The 26,908-nt window shown below is 38.4% G+C and overlaps 1 protein-coding gene across 3 annotated transcripts in view; it reads left to right on the forward strand.

The window, feature by feature from the left end:
• The window catches only part of CELF2 (CUGBP Elav-like family member 2), a 375,542-nt gene that overhangs the window by 63,454 nt on the left and 285,180 nt on the right, over nt 1-26,908 (forward strand). For all 3 annotated transcript variants that reach the window (XM_069034697.1, XM_069034704.1, XM_069034714.1), the window contains exon 2: nt 4,817-4,852. In XM_069034697.1, coding sequence (XP_068890798.1) covers nt 4,817-4,852 — 36 coding nt within the window. The remainder of the gene's footprint in view (nt 1-4,816; nt 4,853-26,908) is intronic.

A 26,908-nucleotide genomic window follows, 5' to 3' on the forward strand; every position in this document is an offset into this window, starting at 1 on the left:
ACTCAGGGTTAGAACTCACCTCTTTCCAAACTGGAAGAATCCCCTGTTCTGCATCCTGGGGCTTCTCTGCTTGCATTTGATCTGCATTCTTATTATCACACCATACATATCCCTTCTCCAGCTTCGCCCTTATCCTCATGTGCCTTGTGTGCCGTAGGCGGGCTTTATCCTCTCCCCAAAGTGTGAGATGGAAAAAGGAAGAACGGTAACACGATTGCAGGAATGTGTTGCTGCCTTTTTTTGCATCTTCCGCAGCGCCCTGACAGATTGCTTAGCTAGAATCCATATGCTTTCCTTTTCAGAACAAAAATTGTTCTCGGTGGAGACCTAAAGCTTCCAAATCATGAAGGGTCATGATCCTGCAGAATTAAAAGATGATTTCTCAGTGTAGTCTTGACTTGTATGGTTTGAACTCAGTACTTGCTCAGGTTACTGGTGTGCATTTAGCCCAGTATGTATCAAATGACCTCAGGTGCCCTTTAAAACCTGCCCTGTTTCTTGTGCCTCAGTTTACATCTCTGCAGAAACACAGCAAAAATCATCAAATGGTTTGGGTTGGAAGGGACCTTAAAGATCATCTCATTCCAAGCCCCATACTGTGGGCAGGGACACCTTCCACTGCCCCAGGTTGCTCCAAGCCCTGTCCAACCTGGCCTTAAATACTTCCAGGGATGAGGCGGCCACAGCTTCTCTGGGCAACCTGCAAAGTGTTGCAGAGTCAAACTTCAGAGCTGTGTTGTGCCAAATCCTGCATGTAGGTGGGTAACAACAGCTGCCAGTCAGCCTCTGAGAGCAGAGCACCATATGATTTCTCAGTGAACAAAACATTTAATATAAACACAACACTTTCCAGATATTATGAAGAGCTTTTCCTGAACAACTCTTTTTAAACAGAACTATTAGGCAGTAAAGTCTGTTTGCTGATCTTTATGCAGATCTTCCCACTTCCACTTCTCTGTAAGGTTTTGACTAAAATATTTATACTTTTCTGCTTTGGTATACATCCTACTCCAATCCTACAGGAAGGATTTCTCAGCCTGTAGAGAGAAATGACAAACTGCGTGTGTGGTGCTTGGTTCACCCACACTGGCTCTCTGGGCTTTGATAAGAGCTACGTGGTCCTCTCGATAGTGCAGAGCCTCTGCAGGAGGTCAAATCTCCTCACAGGTCTCAGAAACAATTGGTAAACCTGTGTTTTGCTTCTTTGGAAGACCCCATGGGAGGGTGTAATATTTTGGGGTGCAGACCTCCCACCCAGCATTGTCCTGGTTTCAACAGCACCTACATCTTCCATATGTACAGATGACGTTGTCCCAAATCTGCCCTTTGCAGCTGAACACAAAATGCTTGGAAATTGTAAATGACCTCCCTGTAAATACTGCCCTGCTCTTCCATAATGTCACCTTCCTTGTAACAGCTTTTCCAGGGTCTTCAGCCTGGTCCTCTCCCAGCCTTAGCACTGCTGTGCATTAGCTCATCCCATTTGCATTGGAGCTGATTTCAGTGGAATTCAGGGCAGATCTGACAAAGCATTCAAGTTTCCATCCTCACTCTTTTTCAAGGTCATCCTTTCATATCACAGGCAGGATGTAAAAATACATGATCTTATATTCATTCTCCCTTTGAGTATTATCCTCTTGTTTTCATCCAAGAATTTTTTTTTCCTCTACATACAGTAAATTCAGAGTTATATTTATTGTGTGTGTCATTGGGGAGTACTAGGGGTCTGAAAATTGGTTATACAAATCTAGTTTCGATTTCTTGAATGACTACAGAATGAGTATCTATTATCTTTAAATAAACTTTAAGGGTTTTCTTGATGAGCAATTTGTTCCAAAAGATTTTCTTTTTTAAACTGTCATGAAATATATTTATAGAGTGGTGTTTCAATTCCTGATATTTATAGGAACACTTACAGTGGACATTAACCATCTTCAGCAGCCCATGTTCCATTTACTTCCAATGGCATAGGGGGGATAATTGTGTTTGTTTTCTGGGGAAATAATATTTTTGGTTTCACAATCTAAAGGGGGGTTAATGTGTTTTTATGGTATAAGTGTTTACTGAGCTGGTGAGAAGCAATGAAATCTTCAGACAGTTGGGAAGTAATCAGACTTCATTTACTTGTGAGTTTGAGTTTTATTTGAGTTGGATCTGTATTTCAAAAAGTGTTACCTTACATATTTTTGCTCAAAAATTGAATTTGATCTGACTAAATGTGAAATTGGCAACACAATTAATTACATTAAAAATTTATATGTTAAAGATCTGCAGTGTCTTTGTTTAACATTCTGATCACATTCAGATTTTTTTACCACTGCATCGACTATTTAATAATTGTTTCCACAATCTCTTGTAGAGAGGGTTATTTAACAAGAATGAAAATCTTTAGAAATTTGGATGCACCAATCACTCACTGCTCTGCTCAGAAGCTGAGAGTGTGGTTCCAGTCTAACATTCCCTTTTAAACCTACATAATTCTGCTTCTTGATGCTTCCTGCAATACCCACCCATGATTTGCCGGGTTGTCTCTTTAAGCTGGATGAGCAACTGCTATTTTATAAAATGTGCTGCCATACCCTAAACCAATAAGGTTTGTGCCATTCTGTTATTAGAACAGTAATGGGTAGCTAAAGGCTACGGAGCCCCTTTAGAAGAAGAAACAAAGAGATACCCAGATCCAGGTTCTTTCCTTCAAAAAAAAAAAGCATTTCAATGAAAAGAGATGATGTCTGGGATTAACGGTGGAAAGGGGAAAAGTCCTGACTGTTGGAACCATTTAGTGATTCAGTTCTTTGATAGGTTACAAAAAATATCATATTAATTCTTTGAACTGTATAAATCATGAGTAGGGCTTGGAAAATAAGGTGGTGTGATACCAATGTGAGGAGTTTAATGAAAATAAAATATCTGAAATGTACAGATGTATCAAATAACCCCATAGAAACCGAGTCTGTATTGATCCACTCTAATTTCATTTTCTTATCTCTTTATATTCACTTCCTCTTGCTCCTGGCTGTCACCTTTGATGTCATTTATATCATGGACTTTGTTCATCACAGACACCTGCTAAATATTTACCTGTCTGCCTTAGTTGGGGTGGGAACTGTTTTTTTCTGAGGGAGCTTAAATATCTGCTGGACTGTTGCTGAATATTGCATGCCAGAAAAGAGTATGAGCCATTTTTTATTTCTTGTTTAATCTTCTTTGCAACCACCAAACACAGTTCTGATCTGTGCCTTTTGAAGCAAAGCACTGGGAGGTTTAAGGCAACCTTCTGTGCCCAGCAAACTGCACAGCTTGGAGATAGACACTGAAAATGCAAAGCCAGGCATGTTTAGAGGGACCATTTCATTTCCTCTGACACTGTAATGGAGGCTACAATTGCCAGTAACCATTAAGGAAAAAGCCTTGGTGTCACTGTGTGATATCCAATATAAAAATAATCATTTATAATTAAAACAATTATACCATCATAGCTGTTCATATAGTGCCAAAAACTATGGGGGATCTAGAAAGATCTCCTGAAGAGGAGCTCTGAATTATTGTGGTTTAAATATATTAACTCTGTAGTTGCCCCCATCAAGAAAAGTGACTTCAGAATATGGGGAAAGGTTCATACTCTTGCAACAAAAATGTATAGGTTTGGTTCCATACAAAGAGATCACTAGGCCCATAGCTTTGGAAATTGTTACAGCAAGAAAGATTTTGGGACCTATCTTAACTACTACCACCTGCCCTTACAAAAAAAGTTCCCCTCCAACTCTAAAAGAGAATGAAAGGATTTTCTCTTCCTCAGCTGTAAATAATAATAATAAAATATTAGGCTGAGAATTGTCCCATACCATAAGTTCCTTCGACAGAGGTGAAATTTTGCAGTTTGCATCTCAGCTGAGGCAAACAGGGTATGAACTCACCAGTTGCCTTTCATGCAGCAAATTTATATATTGGACATAAATTTCATAACTGCACAAGAAAACTGCAGAATGAGATGGGCATCCAGTCAAATCTAAGACAATGAGTCCCCTCATGCCTTGTTGCTGGCTTTTTAAGGTCCTATGTGTGGGAGAGAAATGAGAAACAGAGATATCCAGCTATTTTCCTGATGCTTGGATAAGGTCTAGGCAAGTGTGCTGGGGAGGGAAACAAGGACACACACTGGTGATAGATCTGAGATGTATTTTAAGGACTGTGTACATAGGTAATGGTAATGTATTTAATTGTGCTTTAATGTGACAAACCACTACATCAGCCCACTTCCACTATCTCGCACTCAGCTTCCTTCAAATAAATTGCACACCCACAAAAGGTTTTTAGACAAGTAAACTGGATGAAAAGTCACAAATTCAGAAAATAACTATTGTTTCAGACCAGCATAAGAAGATTCAACATTAGCATAGTAGTTTCTCAGTGCACAACCTGATTGTAGAACTGTCTAATGCCTTGCTTTTGCTGCAGCACTGAAATAAAAGGGAACATTTTCCACCGGAAAATTGGCCCAGTGCTACGTTTTGTCTATGTAAGATCATGCAGTGCTGGCATTTGAAATTGTGATAATTTTATGCCCAAAAAAATGAGTAATTGTACCACAGAGAACTTGATTCTGATGAGATCCTTAGATCACACTCCATCATCTGCTTTTTCACGTTCTTTTGTATACGATCGGGGGGAATCGCATCCGCCAGTGACGCGTTTGCGTACGGAGCTGTGGATGTGTGTCTGCACTCCTATAAAATACAAGCAGTATAAAGGCATCTTTAAAATTTTGTAGCTGTTTAAAACACAAACTAAGTTTTCCTCCCTTTGTGTCTTTCAGAGAGACTGCCACAGAGTTATCTGGAACATTACCAAGGTAAGCAAGTTCCTCTAAACTGCATCTGTGTGTCAGTGTCTAGAAGGTGCTGAAAGAAGCACAACCTTTGGAGCCAGAACATGATCCTTTTCCTAAGGAAAACTGCTGGGATACTGAAAACTGGGGTGCAGAGAGGAGAACTCTCCCTGCATGCCACAGACAGACAAATTACACCGAAATACTGGCACAGCCAAGCCCACACAGCTTAAAGCGACAGGTTGAAGTTGCTTTGAGGCTCAGCACAGTTGTGCACCTGATGAGAAAAATCCCAGCTGTGGCTTCCTTCCAGCTGTGCAATTATACCCATGGCAGGTGGTTTGGCTTTTGCTTTACATTTCACCTGAGGGATGAGAGGAGGGAAACTTGGAGGTAGGAGGAAAGAAACGCTGTGATCTTAAGGCATTTTCATCTGGAAGGCAGGAAAGCAGCTTAGACCAAATTCTTCTGTGCTGAGAAAGCTTTTCATAAAATAATAGAACTAGACAAGACTCCCAGGCTGCGAGAGAGGTTTTTGAAGAGAGACCTGCCTACATATTGTCAGAGGAGGCAATAAAATGCTGTAATCATGCAGACAGAGAAAAGGGTGGAGAGAAGGGAAACAAAAAAATCTGATATGGTAATCTGTCACTTAGCAGAGATGCCTGGTGAGTTAAAAAAGATGCTCTCAGTCCACTTGTATCTTCTGCCACTGGTTTTGCACTCTGAGGTGCAGGAGGTTTTAGTGGGGTTATGGTTTTGGGGGGGTTCTGCTATCCTCTGATTAAAGCAGCATTGTAGTTCAAACAATATATAATTTAAAAAGAATATTTCAACAGGAAGGACAGTTTTCTTTACGCATGGCAATACATGCAAGTTGCTTCTGATTCTAAGGCAGAGAAAAAATATCTGCCTTTCTTTAGGGGGTGTGTGGTGTATATTAGTTGACTTTCTAATATTGATAAGCTGTAAAAATGTATATTTTCACTATCTATGATCACTTCGCCCTCTGTAATGTACCTCTTTGTTCTGTTTCTACAAATTTGTGTGGTTTATATGATTTGTTCATTTAAAAGATACATTTTTTTTATGGTTTACTGTCACTTGGTCTCCGTGGTTGTGCAAGCAAATATTCTGGTGAAATTTTGCCATGTGTTTGAAGTGCTGACCAGTGATCAGGCCTACCTGACACCAAAGATTTTTTTCATCTTCCTTGAAAAATAATTGCATTTCTTCATACACACACACACAAAAAAAAAGAATTGGGATTCAACAGAGTAGCCACCTCTTTAGTCAGGAATCTCAGTATTGATGCTTAGCTGTATCTTTTACTGGTTTTAGTGCTAAAATATTTCCAGTTTCACTGCACTTGGTGAGGTATTGTAGGACTAATATACTGGAAACATGGAGTCCTTATACTGCAGAAATGAATTCCACTTCAAATTAAAGTCAAAATGAGACACATAAGTGTTTGAATAAACATCCCGTTTCATACTTGCCATTAATGATTGTCTAAATGTGCTTTTTGAATTATTACCACAAGGCTTTAATTTCAACTGCAGCAAGATGTCACAAGTAAAATCAGATTATACCAGCAATGTGCACATGGCATCGTAATTGTGTTATAAATATTAAACTAAATGATCTTGTCATGATTTAAAACAAATGTTTCCAGCTAGGCACAGGTTGGCTTGTCCTCCAGCCTTCTCCAGGATTCACCTGTTCCTGCATTCCTCTAAGCAAACAGCTCCTTGGGGTTTTTAATCTTATGTTGTGATGTATTAATCTAATATTTTTTGTTCTCCTTTCAAATGTCAAGTGAATTGTTTTGCTATTATTAATTCATAGCAGCAAAATAGTCTAATTTCCCCACCAACACCACATCTTCTGACACCTTCACCCTGAAACCACTTTACAGCTTATAAAATTTTAGGTGTTGCACCTTGAAATGACAAAATTAATAACCACTTTCCCATCATTGCTGGGATTCCCATCACTGTATTTTGTCCAGTGGGGCAGAGCAAGTCCCCTGTAACACTGGAAATCCAGCTCTCCTTTGCCCAGGCAAGCATGATGCCTTTTCCCAGAGCAGTAATGACTCTTGAATATATTTGTGGCCAGGATTGCTCAAATCCTTTTCATGCACTTGCAAATCTGGTGAAAGGGTTTTCACTGCAAAGGACGTAAGTGTGAACAGATGTGTCTGTACTTGGAATATTTTGTCTGGCTGTCAAGAAAGTTTAGGCACTGGTGGCATTAATTTTTTATTGTCGTTGTTGCTGTCATTACAAAAAAATCCTCAAAAAGTCCTTCTGATTTTTTTATAGTTCAATTAAAGAGGGGGAATTAGGGATTTGCTCACATAAAGTCCTGTAATTAGTCAGAAGTATTGAGGAGTAAATTTTGAATATTTTCTCATCTTCAGTAGTAACCAAAAGAGGTTACATATGTGCTTGTTTTTAAAAAAGCAAATATAACAAATTGTCTTGGTAAATGGTGGCATTATAATATACTCATTTTTCATTAAATAGTGCTGATGGTTCTCTAATGATTATATTTAAGAGGAAGAAGAAATCACCCTTCTTCTTGCCACTGAAGTATGTGTATCACTGTTAGGCAAAAATAGAAAAATGTGAGTTGGTGGACATAATTTAGTAGGAAAGATAATAGATTAACTTTGCCTGTAGAAAGATATAAAAATATTCGGTACAATTATATTGTGTCAGTTCTAATTTACCAGTTATTTCTGATGATTTCGGGAAGCTCAGGCTTGAGAATGAATTGAAAATTCAAACTTAAAATGTGATAAAGAAGCTTTACAATTTTTATATTAAATGACATTATTATAACTATGAATGTATATTGTTTTTTTGAAGAAAGGCTTTCTGTGAGCAACAGCACATCAAAGAAGAGATCTTCATAAGGAAAACTTTACAATAATATTAAGTTGTTCATTGCATGACCTATTTAGAGTACTCAGATACTTCTTGTTGTAGACTACATAATTAAATTTTAAATGGAACATGATAAAGAAATTATACTGGTGATCCCTAGAGATTTGAATACCCTATTTGGATCTTTACAAGAGTGTAGCGAAGGCATACTTTTAAAATTTAATAAAGGTCTGGCCTATTTTTTTTTCCTTTTAGATGTTCTGTAGCTGCTATGGCAGTTCTGTTTCAAACTGTGTTTGCTCTCAACACTTCATAGTCGGTACCTGCAATGACAGAGCAAACTTAAAGTATTAGAAGAAATACAGTTTAACTTGAGAAATTCACCATTAAAAAATGACAATTAATGAATGGAGATAAACTTCAAAATCTTGGGGAAGCTCAGCTTGTAAGCTGGTAAGCCTTTCCTGGACCTGCCTCTGAGCTCAGCAGTGGAGGGGAGCAGTGAATGAACACGCTGAAGTCCTGGAGCACAGTGTGAAGCCCTGTGGGCATGAGGGAGATGATGTTTGGAGCTTAAAGGAGAAAATACTCGGCTTCAATTTCAAAGGAATTATTTCAGTCTCTAGCCACTTCTGTTTGTTTCTGTGAAAGTTACTTTATATTTAAAGAAGAACAAATATTTTAAATATAGACTAACCGCATGGATTATTTATTTGCTTAATACTAGGTTAGTATTAACAGAAGGAAAATCTGGGCTACTTTTCCATTTTAGTGTACTGGTTCAATTTTTCATTTGACTCAAGGGGTGTAAAGTTTAAATGGTCACTTCCTTCTCTAAGCTGTTATGAAAAAAAATCAAGCTAATTATTTGCATATATATTTTTCATGGAAAATTTTGTAGAAATATCACTGAATCACCTGCTTAAATCTTGAGCAAAACTCAGGGAAACTTGTATTTTGAGGTGAAGGCCACCTTAAAATTGTCATTTTGAAATTTTTTTAGAAGCGTGGGAGGAAATCTGCAGTGGATACATTAATGTGAAAACAAGCGTGTTCAGAATGAAAATGGAAATCTTTAACTTGTCCTTTAATTTTAGTAATCTACAAACTTAATATATTTTAAACCTGTGGTCTGGAGTAGGGTGCAAACTTTGGCCCTCTTGAGCTGGGGTTTTATTCTCCACCACTCCATAAATTTCTTTAATAATGTCTAAGTTCCATTTGCTGTAGAGAGTTCTGTTCTCGAGTGTCTACAGCATTTTGAAAATAGAATTTAAGTACTGAAGTCACTTTGGTGCTTTTGAAAAATGTTAACCTGCAACTTCACCATTATTGAAATCTAATGCAACTAAGCTTTTATCTAAAGCAAAAAGAAGAATTGACAGCCCACCATATGACAAGCAAAATGAAATCTCTTGATCACTATCTGTCAGCAGTCTTTCTAATACCATTGTGTTAGGGAATGATATGTCTTCCAAGAAGCTCAGTACACAAGGTTTTGAATCATTTCTGTCTTGACAGCCTAACACAAGTAACTACTTGTAAGTGCTTGGATGAATTATAAAATCTCTGTGGCTCTGAAGAGTGAGTTAATAAAACATCTATGAGCATTTTAATTACTATGAAATGAAAAAGATTTTTTTCCTGACAGTAATAGGGGCATGGTCTAAAGACCAACCTCACATCTCAATTGCTGTCTTCACTGGGTTTGCACAGACGGTGGGAGTTGGGGTTACCTTCCATGTTTGCTCTTTTGGCTCCCTCCCAGCTGAGATCTTCTGGCAAGCAATTTCTCTCCCTCGAGAACAACAGGTCATACCTTTCAACCCTCATGTTTTCATGTCCTCTCATGTCACCAGTGCTGCTTTGCCAGTTATGTCAGGCTTGAACGCCCACCTGCCTACACCAGGCATGTCTCTGCCAAACTATGACAGAATTTTCCATACCTCCACAAAATATTTACTGAAGCTTTATTCTCCCTTATATAAAGCAGGTATTTGGCATAGTCCATTTGTGACCCTCTCTTCTAATGGAGAACTTTCGCTTTCCACCTTCAAATAAATTCCTTCTCAAAACTCACTCTTGTTTTAGAGGCTTATAAATAATTGGTCAAGAAAACATTGCTCATCCCGGATGGCAGGCAGTGCTGCTAACATTAAAATATCTTGAATGTCAAACTATATGCAGTAATCCAGAGCTAGTCTTTGGAAATGATATCATCTTCTATCTTTTCCTAAACCACACCATTAAAAAGAAAAGAAAAAGATTCCAGTCCTCGATATTTAAATGTTCTCAAGTCAACTGTCTTAAAGAGCAGATTTTCCATAATTTGGATGCCTTCTATTTTCTAAAGAAAGTAGTTATTTCGAAATGAGATGAGAACTTAACTAATCACTCCCTTATCAAAAAAAAAAAAAAAAGTAAAAAAAAATCTGATGTTTGACCTTTCTCCTTGCCTCGTTTCAAAGCATTACTTCTTTCATCTAACCTTTGAGCTGCTTTTCTGTACTGCAAGCAGGACTGCCTATAACCCACTATATCTGCTGTAGAGGAATGCCCTGATGGTGTTTGGTCTTTGAGGCACTGGAATATAAATTAGAGTAATTATTTGGGATGGTAACAGGTTTGGTGTTATTGTAAGCATATCTGGAGGTTTTGAGGAAATAATACACAAGGTCTCTTCACTATTCTAATTTTTATTTTTCCGAAGTAAAGCGTCAAGATCCTTAAAATGCAGCACGGAGCTATTCCTTGTAGTAGCTGTCAATAGGTCTTTTTTTGTTGTTGTTTTACAGCTATTTTGAAATATGTTTTTTACAGCTAATGATAATCTTAAAACACACTTATGTGCAATCTGATCCCTTTCTAAAGAGACATTTTTAAAATCTTAAGAGGAGCCTAAGGAGCATAGAGGTGATTATCCATATGTGCTTACTGATGACTTGCATTCAAAAATTACTAAGATACCAGTGGCAGGATTCACGTTGACTAAATTTAGCTATCACAGAAGTCCTCTGTCAAAAGAACCAGGGAGAAATGGAGAGAAATAGGGGCCTCACCTCAGGACAAGGTGAATAACCTTGGGAATTGTTTTTCTTCCTCCATTGCCTGAAAATGGAGCCTGGGGGAATAGCACAGACTAGATGTCACACCTGATGATAGCTTTAATTTAAGGTGAACAGCCTGACTTTTACAAGTGTTAAAGTGCCAAGTGACGTAAGCTGATGCCTGCTGGAGTTTTGAGGACATTGGTATGCTTAACCTCAAAAAAACTTTCAATATTTCATACTTAAGTCCTAAATATAGATCCTGGGAAGGAGGGGGGAAAGTCAGACAGAAATCATTGTTGGACGTGATACAGCTCTGACCCAGAATGCAGAAACTCTTCTCACAGTGCAGAGCCCTCAGAAATCACAGCAGTCCTGAAATGGTTCCTAATTATATGTAGCCTTTGAATCTTAAAACTGGGTGTAAGTGATTTTACTCAGAGTCCTGGTTTTGGAACCCACAACCCTTTTTACCCAGCAAGTGTAGGCATCTCCCACAAACGTTAATGAATTTGACAGCAGATTTTTATCTTAAAAGTCTGGTAGAGCTTTTGTTTTTATTCCCTATTGTGAAGCTCTAAAACTAGAGACATATTCCCTTCTCTCTTTTTTTTTTTTTTTTCTGTTATTCACCTTAACCAGACTTCCAAGCATCTTTTTAACTTGTTTTACAAAGCATTGCTAAACGTGCCCAATGAGGATAATGTGCAGTAGAAATGAAAGGACTTAGATCTCTCCATTTCCATTGCTGAAGGTGAATTCCAAGATCACGATTATTTTTATTTATACAGTGCCTAAAGAGTACTAAATACTTTATGGAACAAATAGAAGACCTCTTGTAAAAAGCACGCATTCCTATAAGCTAATTTTAGTCTCAAATCAGGCAGTATGAATGCTAAGCAGCAGGGCTTGAAGAAACACAGAAGGTGTGTGAGGGCCACACTAACAAGATTGAGCAGTTATTTAGGTTCATTATCTGTCCCACTTAATAGCACTGCAATATCTTGCTGGTTTAAGTTAAATTTACATTGGCCTGTGGAGAACATTTGACTGACACAAGAATGGTATTTCTTGGGTTTGATCAAAAAATGAGCCTTTGAAAAGGGGTTTGAATGAAGGTAGAGAAAGGGACCATTACACGTGGATTTTGAGATGCCATTCCAATGTAAGAAGCAGCAAATGAAACCAACTTAAAATATTAAGCCTGTTTCCCCCTCCTCACTTTATTTCCCAGCGCAGCTGAAATACTTGTGCTCCAAGTTAGTGCTTTGTACCTATCCTTTACTTAAGTGTGGATTTAGCCCTTAAAACCACCAGAATAATTTTATTTAGAAAGTCAGTGCAAAGGATGAAACTTGTGGGAATAACTCCAGATGTAAATATACATTTTGGGGGGGAAGAGAAACGTACACATATCAGCTTCTGGAGAAGCAAACCAGCAACTTCAGTCAAGGGGAGATTTGTTAACATGGCAGAGGAGCTTTATCTTAGTACCTCTGGTGTAGCATGAACAAGGCATGTGTCATATATTATATAAGATAGAGTATTATATCATATGTATTATAAATAGTTAGAAGTGAACTGCTCATATACAGAATTCTTAGCATCATCCTTGCCATTGGTCCCAGAAAAGCAGTAGCAAGAGATGTGCATGGAGCAATGTCAGGAAACCCACACTGCTGTTCCTAAGACAGCAGACTCTGGTTTAATGTTCTCTTCAACATTCTCTGCCTCCTGAGTATTGCTTTTATTTATGAAATCACTGCTATTGTAGCATTTACAAAAATTGTGACTATTTGAATGTTTCCAAAAGATTTGCTATAAACTGAAAGCAAATCTTAGACAATTCTCAGTAAATTATTGAAAGAGGTTTTAAAAAAAAAACCCCTAACACATTCCCTGGTGTTCAAGGTTAACACTTTATACTTCATCTACATTATATTAAAAACATTTTTACTGGAGTCCATAAATGTTACACATTTTTAAAAGGCAATGAGCACAGTGGGACTAGAAATGTTGCATAAAGCCAGACACGAGACCTGCAAGCAGTAATTGCTGCCTGGTTTTTTTATTTTTTGAGGGTGCTGACTTGAAATTGCCTCTGTGAGATGATGCCCATTTTTCTGCCTATGTCTTGCCATTGGAAGCAGGCAGCCCCTAAGGTTTTTTCTGTGGTCAGCAGTAGGCTCTGAGCCCCAAACTCCCAGGTTGGGAGCAGTGTCTCATAGCGGTAATTCTCTTAATGGTGGGGAGGTTTTGCCAGTTTGGAGCCACAGAGGACCTACCCCACTTTCTGTGTACATTCTCCCAGTGCATTTTGCAAGTTGTGCCCTACACAGCACTTCTACAGCAGCAAAGTGCTTCTGTGGTTCTTCTCATTGCTGGGCTATAATGGAAAATATTTTTCATCCAGACCCTTTGGAACTTTTAGAGCTTCCACATCATTTCGTGCAGGGAATGTTTAAGGCTCTGCAAAGCTGTGATGTAAAGCAGCTGCAAATCATGGCTTTTTGCTGTAATCTAACCTTAATGAATGCCCATGGAGAAAGAAAGAGGCTAGGCTTCACCTGCCACTAATAAAAGCCAGCCCTACAAGCAGAGAAATTTCAGCCCTTTCTGTATATTTTGCTTCTAAACTTTTAGATACAAATGCTACAATGGCTCATATACTTAATTTTGGAGAACAGTCCTGCTGATATCAAAGTGATTGCACAAGTCAGTGCAATTTTAGCATGAGTATTGCTGCTTACTCATTGCTGTGAGATGAATATCCTCTGATTTGATCCCAGCGTTGCCACTAAGACTGCAGACAGCTCTACTTGATCAAGAAAGAAGAATAAACACATAGCAACTCAGTTTTGGTAGCACCCTCTTGAAACATGAACTGAGACTCATAAACTGGAAGCTTAAAAGAAGGCCCTAAATGGCTCCAATACTATTTAGAGGCAGGGATTTTGTTAACTGAAAGTGCTGGACAACTGCAGGTGCCACTGACTTTGGTTCAAAAGATAACTGTGCTTTTCTGAACCAGGCTATTAATTCAAGTTCTTAAAAGGTGTCTGTGACATTTAGGAAACCTTCAATGCTTGGAGCTCAAGAGCCCATCTTTTAAATAGCTGTTCAAAATTTAGTTTCTTTTTTTAAGCTTTTCTGTTGGAGGAGACTGATGCACCTGCACTGATGTGCTCATGGATGCCAAAGGAACTGTGGCTTGTTGCAGTCCATGGTAGCTTTCACTCCAGGATTGCATGGAGCAGTAAGCAGAAGTTCCTGCAACCATAAAGTTTCATTTAACAAAAATGAAATATTATTATTCATGTCATGAGTAATTGAATCCCCAGATGTTCTCATTTTCTATCAATGGTTGGAGACAATATGACTCAAGATAGGCTGTGACAACATGAATTGATTTCTTTCTCTTTTTTCTTTTTTTTTTTTTTGTTTTTTATTTCAAACCTGCAAAGTGACTGTGGGGTGGTTTTTTTTAGCTGATTGCTTGGATCTGACATTACAGGCTGTGCAGCTGTAAAAAAGACCTTCTCATTTTCATTGAGAATAAGTAAAATAAAATATTGCAGAAATAGCATTGTTTTTCCCTGGTCCTGCCCCTGTTTATTTCTGCAAAGATAACTGGGATAGAGCAATTGAATTTGGAAAGAAGTCTGCAAGAGAAGCTCGTTACTGCTAACACTGAATATTCAGAATGTGACAATAAAAGTAATCAGGTTACTAAAAAGCCACCTGTTACTTTTTTTTGGTTTTTTCTCTAAAGCATAGAGTTTACTTTTTTGTGTCTGAATTTATAGCAGAGATGGGAAGTCCAACTCCTTAGAAATCTTATTATATGCAAGGTAGTAATTCCTCGTTAAAGTTAAGTAGGAAAAGAAGCCACACTCACAAACATTTCTAAGGCTGCTAAAGATGAATGTTTGCATGAAGGAACAGAAGTAGAAAAGCTTTAAGTGCTCGTTAAGGCATGCACACACAGTGCATACAGGCAATAAGTCTGTTTTGCTGAACTGTGAAATTGCCCTGAGTAATTTCTCTAATAACAGAACAGATATTGCCCCTCTGACCCCAGAGGAGCTCCAGGCATGGTGCAGCCAGTCCTGGTATCAGCAGAAACTTTTGCAACCAAAGCATGGGCTGCAAGCTGAGCACTGGAAAATAAAAGAAACCTGACGGACAGCTTGTAAATATTTTGGCTGATTTAAAAATTCAGAAAATGATTAATGATGAAGGTACTTCATTTATTGATTTCCCCCCATGACCTATTCTTCAGAGGAGCTGCACTTTTGTGTCCAGAGCTGTGTTTGACAGCTGCCTCCTGTTTCCAAAGACAGTGTTCATTCCACTATGAATTGAATGTACAGTAGCAGAAACTTTTAATTGACATTTCTTTTTATCCTTCCTCTACAGAAATGATGTAGTGCTGATGCTTTCCCTCTGTATTATGGAGAATGCCTCTGGAAATAACAGTTCTGTAGCTGGAGCAGGAAAAAAGACCCCACAGAATCCCTTGGGATAATGCAGCACATGGAGAAATAGGAAAAGAAATCATATGAGAAAAACATTCAGTTAAAGCAGCAACTTATATCTTCTCTTTCAAAACTTGCAAGGTGAAAAAGAGCAATGTGGTTTAAAGGGGATATTGATTTGGTGGAGCTACGCATGAACTCATGCCACAACCCCAGTACTTCTCCAGTCCCTGAACCTCTCAGAATTAATGCAGGGGTTTTAGACTGATTGCTTGAAGTCTTTCTGTAAAAAAAAAGCATGTCTGATGAATGGCAAGGACTTGAGGAGACTTAAAAAAAAATAAATAAATTAGAAGTTTCTTTAAAGGCCTGAGAAAACCTTTGTCAGCTGTACTTCCTTTTAGTGCTGTATAGTAAGAGCAAGGCAGCCAGAGACTCAACCTCATTTCTTCTGCCTTCCATTTTGTCTTGTGAGTGATTGACTTCCTTCAGCAGCTCCATCAGGTAATGTGACATAAATGGGAAAAAAATTCCCATCATGAATTCGTCTTACTGTGCCAGGGACCTAGCAGACATTTTTAGTTATTCACCCATTTCAGAAAGAATTTGAAGCTCAGGCAGATGTTGAAAGTCTGGCATGTGAGTTTGGTTGCTGTTCTCTAGGAGTTTTTCAATTTTTTATCTGAAGTAGGTGATATTTTATTAGCTTGTGGAGTGCTGTGGGGCTTTGTTAATAGTTCTGGATAATAGAAAACATGGGGCTGGAGCTGTTTATCTTCACAGCAGCATAAGAGATGTTGTTCAGGAGAAAGCCAGTGGTTTGTCTCTTCATCTGGAATTATCTAGCATCTGCAGTGTAAAACAGGCTGGCAAAGTTGAGAAAAGCAGTCTTGGAAAGAAATATCTGGAGAAAATATTCTCAGCCCCAGCTCTCTTTTCAGAGAATAAGGCAATGTTTCCATCCTTGTTTTCTGTGCTTTTATGACTTTTATAACTCCTACTATTCTACCTTTTCAAGAGATAGGAATGTCCAGTTTTCTTCTGACTTTCAGCTGAAATGCTTTCTTTGGATTAACCAAAAACAAAAATGTTTCCTTTCATAAATTTAGCTTTGTATTAACTTCATTCTGTAAGACAAAGCACAGATTTAAAGAATTGTGTACAGAGTTTACAAAAACAATAAATAAGGAAACAATGACTACCAATAAATAAGGAAAGGCCACAAATTCTCTCTCCTCTGCCCCATATTCTGTACTTATCAAAGCTGGTCTCTTCTGACCTTCTAGAGGCTTATAGGATTTATGGTCTCTATAAATCTTATGGTGAAGCATCAAGTCTAAGATGAGAAAAATCACACTAATATGAGAAAAAGACACACAAAACAAAACAGAAATCCCAAAACCTCCATCAAACCCATCTTTGATATTATTCTGCAGTGTGAGAACATCTCAGAGTAACTAGAGACAGTTGCACACGATTTTCCTCTGTCCAACACTGCCTGTGCAACACTCACCAGTGGGCTGCTGCTCTCAGGCATCAATGCATCAGTCATCATTTACTTTTCACACCAGGTTTTTTAGACTTCATTACATGTAGAAATTCTCAGAATGTGCTTTCCTAAAAAAATCTGCTTCAACCACCAGTCTCTTTTACCGGTGTTTCCTGACTGAAAAAAAAAATCTAGAAAGAAAAGAAAAAAGGGCTTTTATCACATATCCCATATGTGCTTTATGGTGCTGAGACTTGATAGCTGAGATATGATTTTATAATGAAAAATCCCCTAAGGAAGTATGCAGATATACTGTGGAAATATACTGACACTGTGCTTTATTTGTAGGAAATGTATGAACATTTTCTCCTCTTCTTTTTAATGGCAAAAAATACTAAAATAAAAAATAAGCTTGTGTCTCTTGTGAAACTCTTGAGGATATGTCCAAGTGGTGGATGAACTATGTACATGTTAAAATGGTACTCTGCAATGCATTCCCCTAAAATTTGGAAAAGATGACTATCATTGATGATATCACTGTCTCCTTTTTTTCTTCCCCAGTTAAATCTGTAGCCTTTTGAATTTGAAATGAATGCTGCAGCTAGGGAAATTCAGCAAGATGCTAGTAAAGGGGACTATTGATGGCATGCTCTATACTGGAAAGTTGTCTTGTTATTGAATGCAAATGCGACTTAGATATGTAAATTATATTCAAGATTTCATCAGTAAGCCTTTAATATATATATAGAAACTATCTTAAAGCATTTAAATAAAATGTTAATTGAATGTATGGAATAGTGTTAGCAAGCTCTTTCAAAGAAAGCTTCAATTCAAGGCACGTAACAAGGAAGCAAGTGCTCTGATCTAGTCAAACAGAACCTCCCATGGTAAAAACCTATAATTGTTTTAAACTTCTCCAAAAACCTACATCTCTGTTCTCATCTCATCCCACACACTGTGATATTCCTTATGTTCCTCACTCTCCTCTCTCAAAGCTGACTTTCTTTGTAGCCTTCTCCCACTCCCAGTGTGCTGCCTTCTCTCACCTCCCACGCCTGGAGCTGCCTCCTGCTGCCCATACAACAAGCACTTTTCTACACATCCCAGCCCTTTTCCTTTCCTTGAGCTTGTCTGTGTCTAATTCCTTGCAGAGCCATCAGGATGTCTTGCCCTGCATCAGAATCTGGAGGGTGAACTCAGGAGAGCTCAGTAGCAAGCCAAGCAGTGAATTTAGAACTTCTGAGAGTAATCATCAGAGGGAGCAAATGACTGATCTTCATAATTACAAATAAAACCACACTTATTTTAAAGGCTGAAGAGCGAGTGATTGAGTTAGACTGCATCCCTCTGGTGCTCATGGAAATGCTTTCACAAGCAACAGGGCAGCTGAGCAGTATTGGCTTTAACCAGCCCAGGTCAAATTCATCAACAAAAGCTTTAAATTAGCCATACGAGCTAGAAGTGTGGGAACACAGAAGCATGAGCATCTCTTGCTGCAGCTCTGTTTTTGATTGTCACTCCTTACCTGCTCATTAAGCAGAAGGATTTGGGAGGTATTTGCTAAGTTACCTTCCTGTCTGCAGATGGTCTGCAACAGTGACAGCAGCTGTTCCAAAAACAAGCAGCGAAGGGAGGTATTATTGCTCTTTAGCTATGTTTACAAATTTGTAACAAGACTACTATTTAAAGTGTGGATTTTTGTGTCTGCACACAGTATGTCATTATTGAAATGTTGCTGGATTGATGGAAGGCATCAAAGGAATGTGGTGCAGAGAAATTTCTCTGCTTTGGCATGGTTTCTTTCTTCCAGAGCTTGTGTGAATCTTGAAGGTTTGGGCAGAGGTTGCACAGATTAATGCTATAACCTGTGACTTGTGCTCCCATGACTAGGGAGCTGGGGAGAAGGGCAGCCACATGGTACTGCTCAGCTGATGGGAGTTTGCTGGGGAAGAGCTTGGGTTCAGGAAGCACAGAGTTCTACACTGAAAGATAATAAACAGAAATAAAGCACATCTAATTCTTGCATGTTGGATGCACTCCTGATGCTAGAGGAAAATTGCCAGCTAGGAATGATTTTTACAGTCTTTTTTCACAAATCCCTACATCCACAGACCGAAGGAACCCAGCCACATGCTGTGTCTTGGGGAGGCTGTTGGAGGATGCTCCTGCAGCAGCAGCTTGGACAGGGTGTGCTGTTTTAACCATGATGCCTCGTGGCTATGACCCAAATGCGCAATTCATGCAAACAGGACCCTCTTCTTGAAGGTCAGGACCCACATTATACATGAGGAGTGAAAATTAAGGTCCTGTTCACGCTCTTCTGCTAGAAGCTTCTCATTTCCAGTGTATCCTTTCTGTTGTGCTTTACATAAAATGGTTGCTTTGAAGATGTTTTTTGCTTTGCAATTTATCTATGAATGGAGGTTTCTGACTGGTTTTTTCTATGAGAAGTATACACAGGAAAAAAAAATCAACTAAAAAAGAAGAGGGGAAATGCATGCAATAAAAATTTTAAATATAAATTCTAAACTTTCTGGTCTGGAAGTGAAAATGCAAACAGCCTCAGTTCCATTGGAAACATGTTGAGTTTCCGTGTGGTTCCCCACTTGCATGATTCATAGCTGGTGTTTGTGTTCTGCCTACTTGGCTTTGAAGCAAGCCAAGCTCGAGCTCTCCACCTTCTCAGGTGAAGGGATTCATCCCACAGCTCCATATTGGAGTGATATGAATCATTCCTGTCTGTTTTCACTGCTGACTCAAAGGGAACTTATGGATCAGGGTTCCCATGGATAAGTCCATGTTGGCGACAAGTGGAGTTAAGGGAGAAAAGTTTCAGTTTTGTCTTTCCCATTGTTTCAGTGAGACTGGGATTATAATTTTCATTTTCATGAAATAATACAATACACTGTAGTGATGTACGTGACCCACTGTGTGGTAACATTTGGTGAACCATCTGGCAAGAGTAAGGCATATGAATTGAAGACTATGGCAAAGTGAGGATGTGTCATGGGGTTTTGAGCATTAGTTGTTAATACCTATACCTATTAGTTGTTAATAAGAAGATAATTACCTTTCTTGGAGTATTTGTTATTTCTTGATATTGCTTGTATATTAGGAAGCAGAAATAGAAAAATGCATGTAAGAGTTGCACCTTGCTGAACTGGTTTAATTAGAGGTCAGTAAAATGCAAATGGGACAAGAAGAGCTGATGCAGATGGTTTGAATTTGTTTAGACTGCACATGAATATAGAAAATATACATTCTATAATGTAAGACTGAAGGTTGTACTGGGGTTCACTGGAAGAGGAAGGTGAATATACTGTAGCTATTCCCTGTTAGGGGAGGTAGAAGAAAAGATCATCATTCTCTTCAAAGCCAAAATGCTGGTATTTGCAAGACTTTTCCCTCAAATAATGTAGCCAACAACTGCGCAGAGTAAGATTTCCTGTGTTCCAGTCTGCTGTCATTCCTCTAACCTTTGAATACACCTGTGTAATCAAATCAGAAAGTAAAGGTCTATCATTTACTTCTCTTAATTCCCTTGGACAGATTGCTGTCTCATTAGAAAGGCTCGACAAAGTAATTCAAGAACTGTAAGGCACTAATAAGACACTGTCTTTAAAAATGGATTGGCTAAGTAGAAAGTCTGGCAGGTCCCCAGGATGAATATCTGGCCACAGGCTGGAATTATTTCTCTGCTAATCTCCTCGGTGTGTTCAGAGGATCTATTTGCATCTTGCGAAGTGGGAGGTTTGGAGGCTGCTGACCCATGAAGAGCTCCCATCTGTGGATCCAGTTTGCAGCGATGCCAGGCGGTGGCTGAAGATTGACTGTTTTCTGCAGCTTCAGTCCATGGGCCAGGGCAGCACCTCTGATCAGAGGCTTATTCAGAATATGCCCTGCCCTGAACTGTATTTACTTTTCATTAGGGTGATGTATATGCTTAATGTAGCTTTGTTTGCTGTGCTGAAGTAAGTTGTCAGAGTTTAGCATTTCTGGTTTTTCCTATGCAGCCTTGGGAGAGGAGTCATTGGATTTTGGAAAGAGAATGGCAAAGAGAGAGCTGAGAAAATCAGAAACCTTGCACCTCACTGAGAAGTGACTGGGCACAGCTCTTTAAAACACAGGGTTTGAGGTTGTACAAAATTGATCTGGAAAAGATGCAAACTCCATATGCACTAAATTCAGATTTAGATTTAAAATGCTACTCACATGGACCCCAGCTAATACACCAGCCAAATTCACTCCATTATTAAGTTAAGAGGCTACGAGGTGACCCTCATGAAATGTATTAACATAATGTCAATAATGAGTCTTTTTATAGGAAGGTGTTGAGGAAATGCAAGCAGAGTTTGTAACATGGTACCACGCTTCCAGCCTGGCTCGATTCTCAGTTCACAAAGCTTTATGTCATGGATCCATCTGTTCCCAGGAGATGGGAGTGCATTGATGCCATTTTCATGGGCTACTTTGTTTCTAGCTTGAAGCTTTCTGAATTCTCTGGAAGTTGCCTGAGACTTGGTATTTGTCGCCTGGGGCTCACTGTTGCCAAGATGCTCAGCATGGAGCAGAGATTGCCTTCACAGGCTGGGTGGGACCTTTACTTAACTCTATCAAGGCTCATTAAAGCTTCAAATCTCTGAATGCACTTTAAAAATTGACTGACAGGAACTTCTGGGAAAGTTTTGTTGAAAAGCCTGGCATAACTGAGTAATTATAATATAGCAGTACTTCATGTGCAACTTGATTGTCACAGCCTGTGTCAAGAGAACTCATAATTTCTGAAGGATAAGACCATATGTTCCAAAAAGAGCTTTCAGAATGTGAGACACTTGTTTTGGAAGTTATTTTTTTGTACTTCATAAAAAAAAACAGTGTTATGAAATGAGATTAAAAAAATCCCCCACACTTAATTAAACTGATCCTTCGAGAAGGAGTCCCAAACCTGTTGGATAAGCATGTTCTGAGGTTACTGATTTACTTCTGAGTGCATCTGAAATAAAATGTTACAAAAATAGTTGAAAGGACACTGTTACCCTAAATATGAGGATGCTTTCCCACTTATGCAGTCTAATGCACTTGTTGAGGACCTCTTGGCATATAATGACAATCATCTTGCTGTGGATAATTGGCCCCTGAAACAAGGTATGGACAGGAGAGTCCACCAAATGTCCAGACAGATTTGTGTGTAGCAACTGGAAATATTCCATGCTGTGGTTTACATCAGCATTGAATATAAATGTAGGTGACTTCAGTGTCTTCCATTTTAAGCTGTATCTAAATCACCTGTACTGTCCTGAAAACTTTTTTTTCTTTGTGAATGCAATGTGGAAAGGTGATCAGGCATCACTGGCATTTAAAAGTCAGAACTGAACCTGAGCTGACATTCTGAGGTCGTAAAACTTACACAGAATTTTGCCCCAACAGGAAGGAATAATATTGACTAACAATATTTCAGCCTGCTTTTGGAGACTCTGAATGTACACCGTGCTTGTATTTTTAGAATGAAGATTTCATTTTCATTGCAATATTCTAATAGTGGGATGGTGAAAACTAACAAGAGTCAGGTTGGTGGGTTGGCATAGTTTTTTTTCCCAGTAAGGGACAAGCACACAGAGAAATGTGATTTTTGTCCCAAGAGATTATAATATATAATATAGTTACAAGTACAACTTGATTGGCTAATTAAGGCTATCCATGTTAGATTTCCAAATAGATTTTTTTTCTGCATTTCATACTGAAGAAAAGGGCCAAATCTGCTTGCCTTGCCTGGGAGAAGTTTTACTTCCATAGTTGCTAAAAACTGAGATAAAATCACTCTTGTAAATATTTTCTTGTCCCAGCTGTGAGACTGTCAGGTCATCTTAGCTCTGCATACTTAACCTCTTCATTTTACTGCTAACTTTCTTTAAATTAGGGCAGCACGATGAAAAGTCTACCTGTAAATTTATCCACCTTAAATACTTGAAATTTTCTAAATGTTTTATGTATGTTTAATTTTACCTTTTTTCTTAACACTGCATATTTCAAATACCTCCTCATCTCTAGATTTCTAGTGAATAATTATTAAATACATGACAGATACCTCCACTTGAAGGGATCTATGTAGATTTGGCATTTTTTTGTACTTGAAACTTTTGCTGACCCGTGACTGCCATGGGGTATTGATTGAGACATTAGATGAATCTGAGCACTATGTTGTACCTGCATACTGACATCAGTTCTGCAGATGTCCTCATCTGGAATGGCTGTTCAGTGCTTTTTTGATGCTCATTAGAGAAAATAAGCAATATCTTCCCAAGGAGGATATTTAAAATAGCTTGTATGGATTGTTTCTTACTCAATGGGGAAAAATAAGCTTTGAGACTTACGGAGTCAGTGGACACCTTCTCTGAAGAGGTGTGAAGTCATATGAAACCAACTTGCCCCTTGACTCTTTATGAGAAGGAAAAAAATAAACAATTCCATAAATCCTTTCCATTATGCTGTCTCACAGAATAATATCTAATAGACTGACAGATGCTAAAAAAAATCACCCATTTTCCATGATCTGTCAAGTTAATTAGACAGACTCTGCCTATGTTCATTTTATGTTCCAAATCCCAATGATTTGGTTGGCTGGCTTTTGGCTGGGCAACTTGCAGTGTCTGCAGGATGTGGTGTTGTCTGTAAAGGCTGCACTGACTGGCATTAAGAACAAACCAATTCTGGAGAGCAAAGCCTCCATCAGGCAGATCCCTGGTAAATGCTGATGGGTAAGTAGCAAGAGGTATTTCAGAAGTGATGTGAGCTGCCTCTACTTAACAAAATACCCACCTTTTTCCTAGTTTTAGCTTGTCCCAGTCCTCATTTCGTAATCTACTCAAACCACAAGAGAACTGTTTAGCTAATGAATGATTGAAAAGTATGAGCACCGAATTCAATAAGTCAAAAAGAAAACAAACATAAAATCCCACAGAGATAACAAAATGTATGCTTAAATGCATCATTCGATTACTCTACTCATTCTTTGCTTCCCATTACTCTCTCCTTTGTCAGTACACTGTGTATCTAAATGGCAATCTCTTTGTGACAAGGAATTTCTCTTCATGCCTTTACCTGCTGGTGCAGAACACTGTTGCTACTTTGCAAATATCAAACAATAAAAAGAATTGATTGCAAGCAACGTAGGACTTGCATGATAGCTAGTGAAGCTTCTCAGGATTTTCCCTAAGAAGTACTGATGCAGCCACCAAAGCTTGCAGATTTGAACTGCTCTGGTCTTTATGAACAAGGAAGGCAGTTTCAGGTAACTGCTGTTAAACAATTTTAGTTCCTTAAGTCTCCAAGGGTGATACGAGCCACAGAAGGATTGTGATTGATACAGCATTATTCTTTGGTTTCTCTTAGAGGATTAGTCAGCCAGGAATGACGTTGCTATTATTTGCTGAAAATTGTTTGTCACCCAGGATGTGTGTTGTATCAGAATCTCCACTCAAGATTTTCTTTCTTGAAAGTTCCTTGAAAGTTGGGTCATCAACTTGGCACAAATGGAACAAACCCCCCTCAGAAGGGAGGAGCTAGATGATCTTTTAGGTCCCTTCCAACCCAAGGCATTCCATGTTTGTTTTCAGCTCAAAGACCACCCTCATTGTTAAAAACAGAAGTTCTCTTGCCTCTGAGAATAGAGCCAACTCCTTTGTCTTGCACCATTCTTAGGAGGTCTTTTTTAACTGCCTGTAATGCAAGTAATTCAAAGGCAGAGCTAATGTTTATACTATTAGACTACATGGCATCAATGCTTCTTGGGATCTCAAAATCCTCATTTTCAGTGTACTAGTATCTGAAAATGATTGCATGATCCTCTAGAGACTTTGTTTGGATATTGCAAGCAGATGTTAGGAAAAAAAATGAAAATGGAGAGTGGTATTGATGAGTCCCATCATAAAAAGATAAAATAAAAATGTCATTACCTTTGCATTGCTGTGTAGCTTAAGATGATTAAATGCTGCAGTTATTATGGAAGAAATGGTCTTTTTGCATCCTCCAGCTATAGTCTATTGCACAAGATTAACACCGAGAGTCTTTGCTAATTAGTTTTTATGGTCAAACAGTTTTCATGAAGTTGGCTTCAAAGAAATCAAAATTAAACTCTTTATAGCTCTGAAAGGTAGAATTATGGAATATGAATGCATAGATAATCTTTACAAGCTGGAGGAAAATGATCATTGAGCAACTAAAGCTATAAAAAAGACCCAGCAATATCTCAGGTATTGCAATATATTCTGTTTGGGTAAGTGATGACACTAGGATTTTGAAAATGCAGTTAAAGTAGGGCGGGGGATACACAGGGTTATCATTTGTCTGACAGCATGCCCTGATGGAAAACTTCACTCTTTACTCGTCTTTGTAAAATTAAAATCTATAAGAATAGGATGTGGTGGACTGAATTTATTCCGTTAGAGAAACAGCCCCAAATTAAAATGCATAATTTCCCCCTCCACCATTTTGCTCCTTATTTCCTCTTTGAGGTTTTTTTGTTAGTTTTCTATACCTTCAAAATAAGCCCCATACTGGCTTCATCCCACAGTGTTACTGCACCTTCTATTTGAAAGTGTAATGACAAAACCGAAAGGTGGTGTTTCTTTCCCAAGTCAAACCACCTTAATTTACCTGTGTGTTTGTGCAGATAAGCTTTACTAAACTGTGGCCCAGTAAATATCCTCTCTCCAGTGAGCCTGTAGCAATTACATTTCACAGACGGAAAGGGAAGCACTGGATTTAGTACAGTTTTCAAAACAACTTGTGTTTATAGCAGAAAAACATTTAAGCATTTAGGGGCTCGTATCCTAGTCACTACCAATAAATTTGTGGCTCCCAGAGGATTTAGCAACTCAAGTACTTCTGAAAAATCTATCTTCTGTTCACAGGAACTCATAGCTGAATCAAAACAATTTAATTCTTTTATAGACGAAAGGGGAGGTCTTAACTTTATTGGGGGGTTACATTCTGGAATCAAGACTACCCTTTATAGTGGATAATAGAGACAAAAGCATACAAATTCAAAAGAAATAGATGTCTTATCTGTTTCATAAATTAGTTTTGCCCCATTTCTCTATCACTGATCCCTTTGACAGATGAAAAATTTACCTCAAATAACTATGAAACATCAGACACGCACAAAATAGGCTGGTTTTGTTCAGGGTGGGTCATGGGGGATGTGTTATTTTTCTGCTTGTAGTGTGGAGGCCTAGAACAGAGATCTTTGCAGTTCTGATATGGTTTGCATATTTGAGATTCCTCATACACTGCTTTCTTTGGTCCCACTGTTAATGTTTGCATAATTAAATAGTGGGCTGAAATTGAGGATTATTCTGCCTTAATCTAGATTATTCCAGCTCTAAGAATCTGCAAAAACTTAGTGTTGTCCTGAAGTAGTACAGGATGACCATGAGTTCCTTTCAATCGAATCTTGTCCTCTTGTGCCAGGATTTGGTGGTTTTTTTGTTGCTTTGGGGTTTGTATGTACTCTTACAAATTCCCAGAATCGTTGTTAAGAAATGAACACACATCTAATAGTAGAATCTTACCCTTTCAAAGATGCATCTGACCAAAAGCATTGGGGATAATTAGGTGTCTATAGGCTATTCATGTTTTCAAAGTCTTATCAGCTCCATTTCAAAACAGGTGTATTCTCTCTTAGGCAATCTCAACAGCCTGCTGAGATCTTCACTATTTTTTTTTTTTTAAATTGACAATGCAGGCCAAATATATGTAAAACTTGATTTTGAGATACATCCCTTCAACTCTGTGTTCAAAGACAGGTAGGATGTGGTGTTGAACTATCTGGTCTAGTGGAAGCTGTCCCTGCCCATGGCAGGGGACTGGAACAAGATGATCTTTAAGGTCCCTTACAATCCAAAATTTTCTGTGATTCTGTGATCCCCAAAATGCTCCAATGTCTGTCATTTTCTATTCAAGACAGTACTATCCAGTAATAAATTCATTTCTTACTACACCAGATTAAAGGATGTGAAACTTTGGCAATGCAAGAAGAGATTAAATTATGGAGTGGCCCAGATACACTCCATTAATAAAAGAAAAAACATGTATTTCAAGTGTTGGGAAAATTTTCTTTAGTTGTTGTAAAATAGGTTCCATTTTTCAACAGAAACAATACAAGAAAAGGAGTT

This window comes from Aphelocoma coerulescens, chromosome 1A (assembly GCF_041296385.1).
Source record: "Aphelocoma coerulescens isolate FSJ_1873_10779 chromosome 1A, UR_Acoe_1.0, whole genome shotgun sequence".
NCBI lineage: Eukaryota > Metazoa > Chordata > Aves > Passeriformes > Corvidae > Aphelocoma > Aphelocoma coerulescens.